Consider the following 17,578-nt stretch of genomic DNA (forward strand, 5'->3'; position numbering starts at 1 on the left):
GACAAGCAATCTGTTGTTATAGATTCTAAAGTGCATTTTTTTGCGATATTCTGAATGTCAAGTGCCAGCAATCCCAAAACGGCACCTGATGCACGTCGAACTGCTGATCAGACCATTCCTGATGACGTCAGCGGACTGCTGCTGCTGGGGCTGAACTTGAAAGCATGTGCAGATATTTTGTCCCACCCACCCGTTTCACCTAAAAGGCTGGGCGAGAAACAGACGTCCAGCCTGACTTGCCCACATGGCCATCAATGACCTGCCAGTGAATATACAGAATCAGTGCGACATCGCTCACGTCACACAACTGCACTTGGTAGTCTCAGTTCCACGAAACCATGTCGACACGTGGTGAAGATCGTAGTTACAAAGTTGTGTACGCGAGCCGCAATCGTGGCTCGGACCGCGTGGAAGACGAGCCTCCCCCGCGAAGATCGAGACGGGACTATGATTATGATTACGGTTATGATCATGACAAGTCGTATTCGCGTGACTATCAAGATGAGCGGATTTTGATTGACAGAAGTGGTCGATCCGACGATCCGCGCGGTTATCATCAGCAGTCCACCACAGTCGCCAACAGGACCAAGACAACTTACGAAGTTGGGCGAGACAGGAATTCCGAGGCCTATGTCAAGCGATCCAATGCTCTCGTTCTTGCTCCAGCCAACCCAAGATCCGAATTTGAAGTTCTTCGGCCACAGAGACGAGACGATGGGACTTACGTGGTCGACCTATCCAACCCACGAGGCTACGATGAGCGGGACTACGGCTACCAACCTCGGACCAAATACTACGATGCGCCGCCTCCCTCGAGAACCAGGAGAGACGACGATGTAATCATATACGACTCCTCACGGACCGGTGGCAGAGACCGTACCATCAGTCACGCGAGCTACCACAAAGATGTCCAGGTCATGGAAGACATCGATGATGATCCACGCGACCGTCGTCGAGGCAGAGTTCCCGAAATCGTCCCCGAGGAGACCGTGGCTCCACCAGCCCGACTTCGAAGCTCCATGCGTGGAAGGAATGATTCGCCTCCAGAGGATTGGAAGGTGCGGCGATCCCACAGTGTCGGATTCTTCAAGGATCAGATCAGCCGCCACGATGCCAGCGAGAGCCGCCACGAACGGCCCGGCGCCGAGGCGCATCTTGCCGGCCGTTATCTGCACCACCATGATGACTACGACGACGATGAAAGAAGAAGTGACTATGAAGAACGCGCTAGGGTGACCCAGCGAGCTAGGTCGAGGTCTAGGTCTCGAGGTGGACATGGACATGGACCTCGGCATAGCGATCCACGGCTACGTGATTATGACCACGAGGATGAACGACGATCATATACCGAAGAGACCATGAGGGATTATGAGTATGAGGATAGGAGAGATCCTTATCCGCCACAGCGAGAATCGAGGAGGCACCGTCATCATCACCATCATGATGATGATCGCTCTGCCCACTCAGAGTATGAGACTGTGACCAGGACCAAAAAGGAATACTACAGATAGTGGTTACTAGTCCATTCTCTTGCTACATAACTCGGTATGAAACTGGTTCAAATTATCATCCTTCTGTGGTTGTCAGCTGGTTTCCAAGACCCGCCAAGGGGGGCGTCCTTCAGGTATCATCAATAAGTGCCTGGCTCAATCTTCTCACAAAGCACACCGGCTAATTATCTTTCAACAATCCCCTCCGATAGTGCTTGCTCAACCTTCCAGATCCTTTGATCCCACCTTGACCTCAACCCCGCCAACCTTTTCCTGCAGAGATGCTTCCTCGGAGTCTGGAATGCCAACCTCGACATCAGATATGTCCATTTTGGACGGAGGATACACAGCTTCGTCGATCTTTGCCACCCCAACATCGGAAACATATTTGCAAATCAGATAATACACGAGGCCACTGATGGTAAAGCCATAAAGGCAGGAGAAGGTATAGATCTTCCAGGCACCACCAACGTCCAGATTATTGTCGATACTCTTGGAGAAGCCTGGTAGCAATGGGCCAACTGCAACAAAGAAGGCTGCATATGCCCTCCAGTTGACGCCATGCCAATATCGGTAGATACCATGGCCATTATACAGCTCATGAATGTTGAGCTTCTTGTTGAGGATGAGGTAGTATTGACAACACATAACACCACACACAGCACCCATGAACATACTGTATCCAGAGAGAAATGCGAGCAGTCCACTGGCGTTCCTGATGATCTGCCAGGGATTTGAAACGACACAGAAAACTGATATGATCAAGGTCGCTCGGAAGATATTGAGATACTTTGGATAGAGACCTGACACGTCGTTGGAGAAGGGATAGGTCCCTAAATTGACGGAAGTCAGTCAGCATGATCTCTTGAAGGAAGAATGGCGACATGAAGACTTACCGGCAGCTACCTGATTGCCAATGGTCGCCAACATGAAGCTGAAAGCTGTGAAGAACTTGGCTGCTCGGGAGTCGAACTTTGCAATCACGGCTGGCATATACCACTCGAACTCCCCCCAAATGTAGCTGTGCGCGGAAGTGACAAAGATTGGAGTCAAAGCACCAAGGGTACCGATAATCGGAAGGGCAAAAAATTGATTATATCCCGCCAAGTTGTTCTTTGAGAAGCGAGCGAAATCGGGAAAGTTTACAGCCATGCTGCTGAACAACCCAATGATGACGTTCAAAGCTGTGAGAGCCGAGTATGCCGTGTTCATATAACTAGAGGTGATCTTTGCATGACCAGTCACTAGTGGACCTCCTCCTTTTGTTACGATCGCACCCCAGAGGAACAATGCGAGGAAGGTTGGAGGAACGATGATACCCTTGAGCAAGAACAGAATTCGAAGTTTCTTGATGGGCATAAGAGCAAGAATGGTCTGGAAGATCCAGTAGATAAACTGGGTGACAGACATCAGCAAATGCTGTTAACGAGTATCATGGATCGACTTACGAAGCAGAGAAGACCTGCGGATGTAATACCAGCACTCTCTGGCAGGTGATTGGGGAAGTTTGCAAAACTTGGCCAAATCGCTGTGATGCAATTATTGAGGAAGTCACCAGCTTGAACGCAAAGGATGGCAGTCCACATGGCTGCCACGAATGCTCTGACAAATCGTTAGTTCCTAAGGACAGCCAACTCCAATAGGGTTCACACTCACCGAAGAACAATGACTGGGTAGCTGCCATACATGCCAAACATCGAGCGGACCAAGACCGGGAACGGAATGGAGTATCGAGCTCCCATCTTTCCAGTGAGGGTCAGAGCTCCAGAACAAATTGCAAATCCACAAAAGACAATTGGAATCGTTTCACGGGCAGTGAACCCCAGACTCATGACTGACGATACAGTGGAAGCGAGAGGCGGTGCGAGCATATCACTGGTCCAGTAAGCCTGGTGAATATTGTTAGGCACGTTTCAATGTCAGGTCCATGGTTGAAGCATACCCAATAGTCCTAAAAGAGTCTTCATTAGCAACAGCAACAGCAACAGCGGAGAAGAAATAATGGTCAACATACCACGGCACCCCAAGTACGGTCTTCTGGTTTGACGGGATCCAAGTCGGGATTTGACCAACGTGGATCTTTATATTGGCCTTGTTCCATAGGAACGGCCCAGTGGAGATGAGGCTCAACTTTGGCTTTGATGTGGGAGGGTGACAAGCGCTTTGGGGAAAAGCGCTCAGCTGAAATGTTCACCATTGTAGCGGTTAAATCTGTGAAGGAACTTGGTGGGATCAGAAAATCGAGCAAGAGCCGCCAAAGTTGTGAATACTCTGGATGAAGACAAGAGAAATGTGGAAGGTCTATATAGCCCAAGTCAGAACACCCATCTAAAGTGCTTCGCCTGGAGTTAGGCCTCGAGGCTGAATTCCTTTTCCAGATAGACGAAATGCATGTGTCCACGAGATACCCAGATAAACCCTGGTGCCACGAGTTAGCAGGGAGATAGGGACCACGGCCCCTTGTCCAGAGGCCGCCGATCAAGCAGAGTCTATCTCATTGAAAATCTGGGGAAGTGGTTCTGGGGTGCTTGACAGGTTGATCAGCGTGTAAATCCAAAGATACACGTTGATAGAGACGCGATGGTGGAGATATGGCCTCCGGCCACAATGCCTCGCCGGCGGGCGGTTTGACAATGATAAGTTGAGCCTCAGTGGCCGTTACTATACCAAGTGATACGGTATGGCCGCCGGGCGCTCGCCGTGGGCGACCGCGATTTCAGCTGTGGGCCGCCGCCTGGTGAAAAATTACTCGTATTCGATACGCCCTCTGGCCACTCAGATTTAGCGGTGGCGTCGCTCTTATCTATCACTCCTCTCGCGCACGGTATTGGCTACAGGGCGTCTTCCTATGGGATGGCCCTCCACGTTCAGCAATGCTTCGGTGTTGAGCGTTTGTGAACTTACGTGACCAAAATTGGCTCTGTCGTTGGTCTGAAAGAACGGACACATCACGGGCTGGGGCGTACGAAATTCCCATATTTCCAGATCATTATAAAGAAGTGGCATCCTAAACTCGCACCCTCAGAAACTCCTGAATAGGATTTCTATACTCTTCCTGGTAAAAGCCGTATCATCATCATTTCAATATTGACCAACTTCCACCATGGGCATGACTGAAGCCAAAGACGGCTTCCTCACCATTGAGGCTAAGCCATACCCCTTTTCTTTCCCTCTTCAGAACACCGCACTGCTTGTCATAGACATGCAAAGGGATTTTATCTTAGCTGGTGGGTTTGGAGAGATCCAAGGAGGAAATCTCGAGGCCGTTCAGGCCTCAATAGCACCAACCAAGTCTTTACTTGAGGCATGTAGAAATGCCGGGATGCAAATCTTCCATACCAGAGAGGGCCAGGTGCCCTCACTTGCAGATTGCCCTTCATCCAAGCTCGTCAGACAAGTGGCGGCGCCAGGAAACACTCAGCACAATAAAGTCATTGGCGATAAAGGGGAAATGGGCCGGCTACTAGTTCGAGGCGAATATGGCCACGACATTGTCGATGAACTACAGCCTTTGGCGGCAGAAATCGTCATTGACAAGCCTGGAAAAGGCTCGTTTTGGAATACCGGCATAATGCATAAACTGAAAGCTCGAGGAATCACGCATTTACTTGTCTCAGGGGTTACCACGGAATGCTGCTTTTCCACCACCATTAGAGAAGCTAATGATCGGGGGTTTGAGTGCTGTGGGATAACTGAGAGCACCGCTGGATACAATGCAGCGTTCAAAACTGCATCATTGGACATGATATATTGGTCTCAGGGGCTATTTGGCTTCGTGGCAGACCTTCAGCCCGTTTTGGACGTTTTGTCACCTTGGAAAAAAGAGAGTAATGGGGAAACCACTCCGCCTCAGACCCCACCGATGTGGAATGGTAAACTTGGAATTTCAGACCTTCACCAGTCGTACAAGAGTGGTCTCTCGCCGATTGAACTTGTCAATACTTTGTACGACACGATAGAGAAATACGACCGAGTCGACCCAGCCGTTTGGATCAAGCGCCAAAGTCGAGATGCAGTCCTCGAGTCTGCTCGGAAGCTGCTGGAACAATATCCAGACAGAAACTCGTTGCCTCCACTGTTCGGTGTCCCGTTCACGGTCAAGGATTCGATAGATGTGCAAGGCATCGAAACCACGACTGCATGTCCACCGCTGGCATATGTGGCTACCACGTCTGCGGTGGTTTTCCAAAAAGTGATGTCCCAGGGGGCCATTTATCTGGGCAAGGTCAATCTTGACCAGCTAGCGACTGGCCTCAGCGGATGCCGGAGTCCTTATGGTGTGACACATTCTGTTTTCAGCGACAAGCATATTTCTGGTGGTAGTAGTAGCGGAAGCTGTGTAAGCGTTGGTGCAGGCTTGGTAATACTCACGTGGAAATCAAGATGAAAGAATCTCTAGCTAACCCGGTTTTTTAGGCAACGTTCTCATTAGCAACCGACACAGCGGGGTCTGGTCGTGTGCCAGCTGGGTTCAATGGTGTCGTGGGCTACAAACCAACCAGGGGCCTCATCTCATTCGAGGGTGTAACACCTGCTTGCTTGTCACTTGATTGCATAGCGTTCACCGCCCGAACCGTGGGGGATGCTCGAACCTTGTGGCAGGTAAGCGAAGAATTCGACGTCAAAGATAGATATGCCCGAGACACGTTCCCGCTTGAACGACACGTCAATTCACTTGGTTCACAAAGAACGGCATTTCGTTTTGGCATACCGCCTCCGGAAGTTCTTGAGATATGCTCTCCAACTTTCAGAAAACTATTCAACGAGGCAGTGCAAAGACTTCAGCAGATGGGTGGGATATTGACAGCAATTGACTGGACACCGTTTCAACAAGCAGGCGATCTGCTGTACGCAGGCACGTTCGTGTCCGAGAGACTGGCAAGCCTACCTGACGATTTCCTGGACAAGAACCGACAACATTTACACCCAGTCATTCTGGAATTATTTGAACAAGTTGTTGCACGACAGAGTACGGCGGTCCAACTGTTTCGGGACCTCCAGATGAAGGCTTTGTGCACCCGGAATGCCACTGCTCAATTCGCGTCGGCGGATAAATTGGGCATTGACGTTTTGGTGGTACCGACAGCACCCGAGCACCCCACGATTGAGGCGATGCTGGCGGATCCAATCAAGATGAACAGCAAAATGGGCACGTTTACACATTTTGGCAACGTGTTGGATCTCTGCGGGGTGGCGGTGCCAAGTGGAACATATGTGGCTGTCGACGAGGCTACACCGCGATTGCCGTTCAGCGTCACCTTTCTGGGGGCACGGTGCACCGACTCGGAGATGTTGCAGATCGCCAGTAGGTTTCAACGCCAAAGCGAAGCCGAGGACAAGTGATGACGCAGAGCGGATGGGGACGATAATCACAAGTGGGTATTTGGGTCCATCACATCACCGACGGTCCCAGCTGGTGCAATGACATTGGGCTGGAACGATAGAGAAGCATGAAATTGTTTGGCATTTACAATTTGTATTCCTTGGGCGCGTGGCATCTATCGATATGAAGCGGAGTATTTGATAAAGACCTGCACTCGGTTGGTCATTTCCACCACAATCCCACCATTCTGTCACGTGATGGCCTGTTGACCCAATAAGAGCCCCAACCTCTTATCTTTCTCCAAGGCAAGCTAACTCGTCTTCAGCCGAATCCTGTTAATTCTTACTCAATCAATTGCTGCTGTCGACCAGGTTCAGGCCCTGGTGGCTTGGGTTTTACTAACGGGGTTCCATATCCATCAAATCGGGCATCCGCATGGGCACTGCTCTACCTGACCGACAACTGGCTCTCACTCCTGACTCTACTGCGATAAGTCCCATCTGTCAGTGTCAGGGCTTTCCACATCTCCCGGGACTGGGAGCTTATCCAGACGCCTGTTTCTGCACGATTGCCCCAACGCCAAAGAAAAACAAAATCTCCCTTTCAACTGATAATGCCGGTCCTCTATCGCCAATAAAGGGTGCTTCTTGTTGAACACCCCGTAATAAACAATAATGCTCTCGACTGTGCCACGTCTCCTCCAAGCCGATCCTACGACGAAAGACGGCCTCCCAGGTAGTATCACGGCCCCTCTAGGCGACATGACCATGCCCAACTCAAACCCCATTCAACCCGTACGACACGATCGCCCTTGTGACTCGTGCCGTCGTCGCAAGACCCGTTGCCAGATCGATCCAGACACCTCCACTTGTGTAATGTGCCAATTTCACAAACAGGCCTGTACTTTCATCGAGGATGCAGCTCCCAGGCGGCGGAGACCTGCGAACCCCCTTGCCTCCTCCGATGGGACTGCAGGGTCGGCTACTGCCTTAGCTCGGCAAAGACGATCGTGAGCCTTCCACCCACACCCTTCATACTTTCTCCTATCAATCTCCAGCCAAGCTAAATAGATAACAGAGGCTCCGAGGGCAATGGCCACGCCCCACGACCACAATCTACCGACACCGAGTCCCTTCGTACTGGTCCAGTTATTAACGATTATGCCAACTTGCAGGGTGAGTCTTTGTTGAAGAAGACCCTCGGGTACGTGGTTATTTCGTTTCCATTATTATGCCTTACCTTACCTTCTCCGGGCGGCTGACCATGGCCAGTCTGCAAAACCATCGATATGCAAAATACATCGGCCCTACCGATGAGCATGACTTTGCTCTACTCGACCTTCGACTCTATGACGACGTCAAGGGGGAGAGCCCTGCTGATCAAGGTTCCTTCCGCAAAGTTGGCCCAAATGAGTTCTTCCACCAATATGCCGACGCGGACTCGCCTAATCATTTCAGAGAGGTTGAGGAACTCGACAACATAGAGCGAATAGTTGCACCTCATGGTGAAGCTCTGATCAAACTCTATTTCAGGATCGTCCACCCAAGTTTCCCTATCCTACACAAAAAGGTCTATCTCGAAAAGTATAGTAGAACGCATCGGGAATTCTCGCCTCCACTACTCGCCGCGGTCTATATCCTCGCTTTGAACTGGTGGTCGTATAGTACAGAACTGGCGAAGCTGAACAAGCCTGACGTCGCCGAACTGGAGGACATCGCCTACCGTACATTACAAGATGTATCACACAGAGCCAAGCTGTCTACCGTGCAAGCTGGGCTGCTGTTGTTGCAACGCCCAAACAGCAACCAAGCGTGGCAGTTGACTGCCCAATTGGTGGCCATTGGCCAAGATCTCGGGTTACACCTGGACTGTTCCAACTGGAGAGTCCCTGCCTGGGAACGTGGACTTCGTAAACGATTGGCTTGGGCTCTATTCATGCAAGATACCTGGTCGGCTCTAATATATGGTCGACCTCCTCACATTTCTGCGGCCAACTGGGCCGTGCAGCCGGTCATAAGCAGCGACTTCCCGGAAAGTGCAGCCGATGAAGATGAGGAAGATGGTAGTGCCGAGGTTGAGAAAGGACGAACATTGTTCAGTGCCATGATCACGCTTACTAAAATGCTTTCCGATGTCTTGGATGCATTGTACTCTCTCAGAGCGGAGACAGAGTTCAAAAATTCCTACGATTCCACTAAAATGATATTGGAAAAAGCGAAACCAATACAATTGAAACTACGTTCTTGGTATTCCGAAATGCCTGAAGCCCTACGTATGGATAATACACGAGTCGGAAAACTCAGCTCGGTCGGATACCTTCATCTTGCTTATTTCGCCACAGAGATTACCCTTCACAGACGAGTCTTGCGTTCTCTATCGCACAATACAGATCCTTACATGATACAAATCTGCCGATCAGCAGCCAAAGCACGATTGATTAGTGCGATGGATTTCTTCAACCGTCTCAAGCCAGAACATTTGCAATCATTCTGGTACTTTGCATCCAAATTCAACTTTGCATTGATCGGAACGTTTGCGGGACTTTGTTTTGTAACGTCAGTGAGTCAGGAAGAAGCCGAGTTTTACCAGAGACGTCTACAGGAATACCGTTGGACCTTGCGAGTCTCCAACAAGAGCGCAGAATTCCTAGAAATCGCCAGTGGTATTCTTGAATCCGCGGTTGGTTCGCTCCTGAAGGCTGCAGACACGATCGATAGCAGGAGGCTATCATTTCCAATGTTGCAGGCACAACCCGAGGAAGATGACACGGCCATGGATACGTTCTTCACTGGTGCGAGCGATGAATTCTATGACACCCCGATGCATCCCTGAAGAAAAGATAAAATCAAGAAAGGGAAACCAAGGTCGGATTCGTATATGAACAACATCGCCCTTACCACGACACATCTAATGTTGTGAGCCTTTCGCAGATCCTGGGTTACACAAAATACTCGCACCTCAAGCTCCGGCGGCTCTTGAGAAATATGGGTCTGCTCGGCGTTTGGACCCGATGCTCCACTGACATAAGGGCAGTTCTGGGGGTGTCATTAATGTTGCCAACGACATTATTGGCTGCGGTCAACTCCGACAGTCACCAGTACCTCATAGCCACACCAGCATTCATGGTTCGACGTCAGTGCCAACGACTGGTGCCGTCTCATCCATCGTGGGAACGCCCTTTGACTCATTACGTTTCGCTCATAGACATGTCTAAGAGGAGGCTACCTTGCACACGAGAATGAAGAATTTGCATTGCTTCAGGAATTTTCTTACATTAACCCCCACATCAAAGCAACAGCAATGTCAACAACGACTACAGAGATCGAAACTCGTGTGAGCCGTCAATCCAGCACTGCCGGTTCATGGCCGTCACTTAGCCACAATCAAGATGATCCCGGGAGTCATTTCGTCGAGTTGACCTCGTCCTTCGATGAATCCTCGAGAAATGTCACCACGGCCGTACCCGAGGGTGGTTATGGTTGGGCCGTTGTCACGAGCTGTGCAATTATGACCTTCTGGTTCAATGGCATCGTCGGCTCCTGGGGTGTCCTTCAAGTGGCCCTTCTACGATCCAAACTCGTAACGACGCCAACATCAACGGCGTCTTTCATCACCGGACTTTGTCTCGCATGTATTGTGGCTTTCGGTCTGTTCGGCGTCACTATGGCCCGGCTGCTTGGAGCAAGAACGACCGCATTGTTGGGAATCATATCCGTCGGCATTGCAGAAGTTGGTTCGAGTTTCACGACGACAAATATTGGTGGCTTGTTTGGTTGCTCTGGTGTGATTCTGGGTCTAGGGGCATGTCTCTGCTACTCGGTATCTAACATCCTCCCAACACACTACTTTGTCGCCAAAATCGGACTCGCTTCTGGCATCGTCAAGCTTGGAGGCGGCATTGGTGCTGCAGTCCTCTCCATCGCCATTGATGCTATGATCAGACACATCGGCATCGACTGGACGTTCCGTGTACTGGGCCTTTGCATTCTGGCTACGGGTGTCCCAGCCGCCTGCATCATCCGTGAGCGTGTCCCAATCAGACAAGCCCCATTCCTCGATCTATCGATGTTCCAACACCTCTCCTTCACTGCCATCTTCCTCGCTGGCGCCATTGGGGTATTCTGCATGTTCGTCCCACCCTACTTTCTCCCCTTGGTGGCCCAATCCGTCGGCCTGAGCTCCACCACCGGCGCCGGTCTCGTCGCCAGCTTCAACGCCTGCACTGCCGTCGGCCGCTTTACATCCGGCTGGTTGAGCGACTACACAGGGCCCGTGAACATGTTCCTGCTGGCCATGGTTGTCAACGCAGTCAGTATGCTCGCCATCTGGCCTGTGTCGGACTCATTTGGCCCGCTTCTCGTCTTCGCCATTCTAAATGGCCTCGCCAATGGCGCTTTCTTCACCATCTACCCTGTCGTCGTAGCCAGTACAGCTGCCGCGATCGGTCGCGGCGACACAACGAGCCAGGCTGTCGCCATGGGCATGGGCGCTACTGGCTGGACGGCAGGTTATCTCCTTGGTGTGCCTATTGCGGGCTATCTCCTCGAAGCGTCTGGTGTGGGTATGCCTTCAGATTCGAACTCTGGTGCCCAAGAACATCCAGCTACGTCGATTGCACCATTTCGCCCTGCGATCTTCTATGCAGGCGGCGTGGCACTTGCATCTGCGGGGTTTGTTTTGGTCGCTAGATTGAAAATGGGCCAGGGTGGGAAAAAGAAGGTCTGAGTATTCCACTTCCTCGAACATTAGTTAATCGCCTCGGTGACTTCTCGTGGAGCCTAGTCCACAAGCAAGCATGGGGAATTGAGTTGAGCTGAGACCGGACAAAGAAGCCTTTCTGTGCTGTGGGGATCAAACTTGTGCTCCAAAAAACAACGGAAGGTGCCGGACAGGCGTGCCTATCGGGCAGGAGAGTTTTCAAGAGGTCACCGCCTCCCGAATTGGAACGAATTCGTCTTGCTCACGTTACCCTGATACACGTCAGACAGTCGGTGTCGATCAGTGACAGCAAAAAGCATCTCACTCTCACATCCTGCCCGTGTGAGAATATAAGCCCCGGGATCGTACTTCGTGGTTGGTAGTGTACAGAGAGGAGGCAAGTGGCTATTGGGGCCTTAGACGAAATACTAAAATGACGATAATATTCGGGCTAAAAAAGAATGGTAAAGAAACACTCGTACGATGGTCTTCCCGCAAGTTTCGCTAAAGCTCTGATACATGTGCACTCTACAATTTCTAACCCCCCAGAGTGTAGTTCTACGCAACCATTGATGTATTGCTTGCTTACGATGTTTTTTTATCGCCTTGCCCCTTCCCCGATTATGCTGCGTGCGTGCTTTCTCCATCTCCCAGTCGTCACCAGAGAACCAAGACACACGTGAAAATCGGCGTGCTCGTATTCTCTCCACTCCCAACGCATCTCATCTCATCAAATCATTCATTGCCATATCCGCTCAGACCTCGTCCCGCTTGTGGGCCAGATTATCCTCAACCCTGCCGGAGCCGAGGCTTCCGGTGTCTCTGTCCTTGAAGGAGAAGCCACGGTAGCCGCGCTTGTTGTGGTGCTTGTCGGCGTGGGCGTGGCCCTTCATGAACTCCACCATGCGCTTGGCGAGGTCGCGCTTCCGGAGGCCGTCGTCGACGGGCACGGCTGGGTTGGCGGCCTGCCAGGCCGTGTAGGCGGAGCAGGTGTCGGTGACGGCGGCGGGGATCTCGATCTTGGCGATCTCGTCCGGCCGCTCCAGCAGCAGGATGCTCATGCCCGCCGACAGGTGCCATGCGATGTGGCAGTGGAACGGCCACACCCCCGGGTTGTCCTGCGTGTACTGGATCACTTGGTAGTTGGTCGCGCCGTTTTCCGCGCCCGCCCACGACATGTGCACGTCGCGCCGCGATGGGTTCGATGGGTTCACGATCGTACCGTCCCATGTCCCCTGGCCTTCGGCGAGGACTTGGAAGTCGTGCCCGTGGATGTGCATCGGGTGCGGTGCTGGGAGGGTGTTGATGACGATGATGCGCACTGTTTGCGCCGTGCCCGTCAGGTAGACGTTGCGTTGAGGTGGGAGGTTGATTCCTGCGACGGCGTCGAAGAGGGCTGGTTGGTCGAGGTCGCCGACAAAGCTGATGTCATTGAACGACCAGCGGAAAATTCCTTGCGCGTCTGGTTTACCTCCGATCGTGAGTGTGATCGTTTGGTCGGGCTCTGCGGCTGGTATGGCGTATTGTGGGACTGATGAGGATAGGGGATTGTTTCCACAGGTCGGGTTTGGAGTCCCTTGCTTGGGCTGACTTGTAGGAGTTACCGACGGATCTGTTCCTTTGTAGTAGATTATGCCTCTGCCGTCAGGACCATTTGTGTCTCCGCAAGGGCTGTTGAATGCACGTAGGAAGAACGACCCTGATCCGGCATTGGCAGTGAAAATAACATCAGTTCGCTGTCCAACACCGATTGTCACGAAGTCGGTTTGATATGGTTGAACGGGGACAAAGTCTTCTGCAATGACCGTGAAAGTATGGCCGTCCAGAGAAATCGACTCGAACGCGGTCGCACCGGTGTTGACAAAACGGGCACGGTAGGTCTTGCCGGGCTCAACCTCCCATGAAGCATATGGGTTGACTGTGCATGCAGCACCGTTCGTGACGTTGGCGCAAGGATATTGACCCTTTCCTCCAACCAGGTTAGAGTCTGAAAGAGGTCTGAAGGGCGGGCCGTTGGTTGGCTGTAGGACGAGGTCGACAAGGTGTTCATACGAATCGTGAAACCAATCCGAGAACAGAATTGGTCCCAGATCCTCATCGTAGTTAACATCATTAGGCCCATGGATTACGATCGGTCCAACCACTCCGTTGGAGTATTGAGCAGAATAATGGGAGTGGTACCAAGAACTTCCTTGCTCGTCGGCACGGAATCGATAGGTCAAGTTGGCACCTGGAACAATTGGACATTGCGATATACTTGAAACGCCGTCGTAGTATTGAGTCCCGGGCTGGTTCAATCCATGCCAATGCATGAGAGTGAGATCGTCCGGTCCGTGGATTTCATTGTGAACATTCACTTCGATCCTGGCAATGGAGTGATCAGTCTGAGAAGGCTTAGCATGATCGTAGAAAGGACATACCAATCACCCCAATTTGCCTCGATCAAGGGACCGGGATACTGGCCATTGACGACAATCATCGATTGCTGGACGCCATCGGGTGCTAGTGTTGCACGAGAGATGGTGAAATCGTAATATCTTGTAACCCCTGAAAGGCTGCATCAGCCTCATGAACCTTCAAATGAAGGAGCAACTTACCTGTGTCGGGATAATCATTTGGATGTGTGTTTGAAGCTGTTTTGTCACCCCATGGACAGTCGCCTCCCTACTACTTTTTAGCTAGGTTCGAATATTTGTCGAAGCCAGCAACTTACACCAACCCATTTGCCGAGACCAGCAAAGACACCTGGAATGAGGGCAGCACCCAGTAGGGCGGAAATAGAAGCTTGCCTCATAATTCTTGTATGAAGAGAACAAGAATGTGTCAGAGAACAGTACAGTGATCTCTTTACACTCCTTCATAGCCTCCAGGTCTTGGGGAGCCATCATTATATGGCTAAGATCGTGACCATGAGCGCAGCGCTGATGCTGACACGTGAAGTGGCCCGACGCCGCAAATGACACCCCGCTATTTCCATACTTGGGCCTGGTCAGAGATACGAGGATATGGGAGTCCAAATCCCTTCGGCTGACCGAGACATTTGCAGTAGAAGAGTGAGAGGCTAGCTGCAGCTTGGTGTGGGCGATGCCCCGTGAATGGCGGAGAGCCTCAAAAATCAAAGTATTTTCGGCCACAGCTCGAGGGCTCAGGCCAATGGTCACTGCCCACTGAAGGTTCTCTGTACTGTGCACTGTAACCATTAACCACGGTATTATGGCTGAGCCACTGGTAAGTGGTCAATGTGCCGCTACCTGCAGCAGGCGGGATGGGCCTCACCGGGCTTGGACGCTGAAAGTACATTTTTAACTGTGTTAGTGCTGAACTCTCGAACGGTGAGGGTGAGATAAGCGACCTACACGCTAACACTTTCCAGGCGTCTTCCCCCTGCAAGCTATTGATCAAAGGCGGTAAGACGCTGAAACCCGTCCACTTCAGGGTGACTCTTGTGGGAGCGATTGGCGGGATACCAGGTACCTATGCCCAGATTCCAGAAGTCCTACTGTCAGACGGATGAGGACGTTCAAATCTTGAACGAGAACAGCATTTAACTTATGCAAAGATGCGGCTGAGGCCTATCTGTCTTGATCTTGCCGGTCGGTCTGCCCTTTGAAAGGTTGAGATGAGGCCGCAAAGCCGCAGAGGAACCTTCAGCGTATGACTTGGTAGTCTCCTGTAGACGGTGATCTTCTGAGATTGTAAGGCTTCGCCATGTTACTACCGAGTACGCTTGAACAGATCATCCAAATCATGCCGGCCGCATTTTTGGTGCAGCATAAAGAAAAGTGGGGGACGGGCTGATTCCGGCGTTAGCATTTGTTGGAGGCCTTGAGGGATAGAGCCCGTGTCAACGTTTGGCATGATAGCAGTCAGGTTGGGGAATTCGTACGGGCTCGGCTGACTGTCTTGTACTTAGGTAGGTAATAATAAAGCTGTTTTTAAGTACTAGGTGAGCAATGCTGACGGGAACGGTATGACTTAAGGCGCCTAATTGATTCACCTGTGAAGAGGGATGGAGGCCTTCGAACACCAACCCAATACCGAGTACTAGATGGTATTTTGGTCTACCACACAACTACCCTAGGAGAATCGATACGCCTAGTTGCTGGTCGGCCGCACACTGACTACCTAAGTGCTTGGGTAGGTAGTCAACCGTTTCTGGTAGACTGACCACTTGGATCCAATGATCAAAGCAATGAGTACATGCACATGTCATCCTCTATCATATGCATTGGCCATTATTTTTCCGACAACAGATAAGACACTCAGAAACATGAAGACATCAGGTTGTTATACAAGGTGTCGCGAGACGCGTTTTGGTTCTATTCTAGAGATGAGTTTATCAGCAAGGACTCTTGCCAACTCCCAGACTTCTTCCAATCAATATGGGAAGACAGCTCGGTGATTCTCAAGCCACACGATAGCAATACGAGCGTCGCTGCAGTGCAAGTAGCTACCTCCTGGCTATATCCCCACAGTTTACCGGCGAGCCAGCGGTCATTCTCGCCTAGACAAGGCTCAATTGCGGGGAGACCAGGCCTCACTGCATGTGGAGAAATGAGTCCCTGACCAGCATTTCAAGCGACTTGAAATAGTATGTCAGGATGATGCGCGGTGCCAGCTCGTATCGTGCCAGTCATCTTCCAAGGCGAGGTGGTGGGTCGATATCCTGAGAGTTTCTCAGTTGACACAGTCGACCTCAAATGAGGTCAGTATGACAGCGTGGGACTTTTTAGACCCATTCCCTCGGATTTTTGAGTACCTCCAACATCTCCTTCTCTTTCTCGACATCGGAGTCAGCCTCACCTTCAGCATCTATGTCGACCCCGGTTCCACAGACTGGGTGCATATACTCCCATCGGGCGGTGAGTGGTAAACTCATCAGAATGGCTTCTATCCTGGCACTGGGAGTTCGGAGGCCGAAGCTGGTTCCTCGATCTTCGATTAGATTGAATTCGACATATCTACCTCGACGGATCTGTTGCCATTCTTTTTGCTGCGGTGTAAATGGCATGTCTTTCCTCTTCTTGATTATGGGGAGATATGAAGGGAGGAAGGACTCCAGCCCACTCGTGACGAATTGGAAAAGGTCTTCTTGAGCATTTTTCGAATTTGGCTGTGCTGAGGCATCGAGATCATCGAAGAAAATGCCACCAATGCCACGACTTTCTTTTCTGTGTGAGATATAGAAATATTTATCAGCCCATTTCTTGAAACGAGGATAGTAGTCCTTGTCGTGTTTATCACAAGCAGTCTTTAGAGTTTGGTGGAAGTGTTTTGCATCGTCTTCGAACAAGTAGCAAGGCGTCAGATCGGCTCCTCCGCCAAACCACCAATTCTGAGTTGCAGAGCCTGTGGCGTTGACTGGATCCCTGGGGTCGGAGGTTTCGAAATATCGATAGTTGAGGTGTACTGTTGGTGCCATGGGATTGCGTGGATGCAGAACCATAGAAAGGCCAGCTGCGAAAAAGCTAAGTTTCTCCACATCGGAGCTCACCAACGATTTGTGATCTGCTCGCATCTTTTCGATAGCCGATCGAGGTAGCTCTCCATAGACAATGCTTGTGTTCACCCCTGCTTTCTCAAAGACGTTTGAGTCCTGAAGGACACAAGAAACGCCACCACCTCCATTCGGGCGTGTCCATTCGTCTCGACGAAATTTATTGCCATCGATATTCTCCAAAGCGAAGACGATGCGCTTCTGATGCTCTAAAATCAAAGCCTCCATTCGCAACCGCATCGGAGATTTCCGTGTGATATTGGTCTTGCTCTTGGTAAATGCATCAACCTCGGCCAGTGTTACCACTTGGACGGGTGGTGAGTCATTCGACACAACCTGGCCATTGCTCATGTTGTAAAAGATAGCGCCAGTGGTCAAAATGCCGACAGAGAGGTAGAGGTAGGGATTCGACCTTAGGTGCTGGCTGGTGGACAGAGTATTTGATCTCGTAGCACTAGAAGACCTCGAAGAAAAGAAGGAGCGTGAAAGACATGAACCGGATTGACTATATATGGTTGAACTCGAAAGCGAAGGGCATACAGCTCGACATGAGCGAATTGCAAAGGTTGG

General features: G+C 51.1%; 7 protein-coding genes across 7 annotated transcripts; 4 read left to right on the plus strand and 3 right to left on the minus strand.

The window, feature by feature from the left end:
* Positions 1-338: 338 nt before the first annotated feature.
* On the plus strand, positions 339-1,511 carry LTR84_006097 (uncharacterized protein; the record flags this gene model as incomplete). Its single annotated transcript, XM_064849660.1, has 1 exon — positions 339-1,511. One exon carries the CDS (start codon positions 339-341, stop codon positions 1,509-1,511), a length of 1,173 nt encoding a protein of 390 aa, XP_064703415.1.
* Positions 1,512-1,709: 198 nt separating this feature from the next.
* On the minus strand, positions 1,710-3,687 carry LTR84_006098 (uncharacterized protein; the record flags this gene model as incomplete). The annotated part of the gene is made up of 6 exons (XM_064849661.1): positions 1,710-2,323; positions 2,387-2,885; positions 2,939-3,092; positions 3,147-3,379; positions 3,433-3,441; positions 3,505-3,687. The coding sequence occupies 6 exons, from the start codon at positions 3,685-3,687 to the stop codon at positions 1,710-1,712; spliced, it is 1,692 nt and encodes a 563-aa protein (XP_064703416.1).
* Positions 3,688-4,593: 906 nt separating this feature from the next.
* Positions 4,594-6,833, plus strand: LTR84_006099 (uncharacterized protein; the record flags this gene model as incomplete). The annotated part of the gene is made up of 2 exons (XM_064849662.1): positions 4,594-5,850; positions 5,907-6,833. 2 exons carry the CDS (start codon positions 4,594-4,596, stop codon positions 6,831-6,833), a joined length of 2,184 nt encoding a protein of 727 aa, XP_064703417.1.
* A 654-nt stretch (positions 6,834-7,487) lies between these two features.
* On the plus strand, positions 7,488-9,645 carry LTR84_006100 (uncharacterized protein; the record flags this gene model as incomplete). Its single annotated transcript, XM_064849663.1, has 3 exons — positions 7,488-7,822; positions 7,891-8,016; positions 8,085-9,645. The coding sequence occupies 3 exons, from the start codon at positions 7,488-7,490 to the stop codon at positions 9,643-9,645; spliced, it is 2,022 nt and encodes a 673-aa protein (XP_064703418.1).
* A 468-nt stretch (positions 9,646-10,113) lies between these two features.
* On the plus strand, positions 10,114-11,538 carry LTR84_006101 (uncharacterized protein; the record flags this gene model as incomplete). Its single annotated transcript, XM_064849664.1, has 1 exon — positions 10,114-11,538. One exon carries the CDS (start codon positions 10,114-10,116, stop codon positions 11,536-11,538), a length of 1,425 nt encoding a protein of 474 aa, XP_064703419.1.
* Positions 11,539-12,266: 728 nt separating this feature from the next.
* On the minus strand, positions 12,267-14,305 carry LTR84_006102 (uncharacterized protein; the record flags this gene model as incomplete). Its single annotated transcript, XM_064849665.1, has 4 exons — positions 12,267-13,875; positions 13,932-14,058; positions 14,109-14,175; positions 14,225-14,305. The coding sequence occupies 4 exons, from the start codon at positions 14,303-14,305 to the stop codon at positions 12,267-12,269; spliced, it is 1,884 nt and encodes a 627-aa protein (XP_064703420.1).
* A 1,935-nt stretch (positions 14,306-16,240) lies between these two features.
* LTR84_006103 (uncharacterized protein) lies at positions 16,241-17,359 on the minus strand (the record flags this gene model as incomplete). Its single annotated transcript, XM_064849666.1, has 1 exon — positions 16,241-17,359. The coding sequence occupies one exon, from the start codon at positions 17,357-17,359 to the stop codon at positions 16,241-16,243; it is 1,119 nt and encodes a 372-aa protein (XP_064703421.1).
* Positions 17,360-17,578: the final 219 nt, after the last annotated feature.

Source organism: Exophiala bonariae (genome assembly GCF_035927105.1).
Source record: "Exophiala bonariae strain CCFEE 5792 chromosome Unknown scaffold_23, whole genome shotgun sequence".
Lineage (NCBI taxonomy): Eukaryota > Fungi > Ascomycota > Eurotiomycetes > Chaetothyriales > Herpotrichiellaceae > Exophiala > Exophiala bonariae.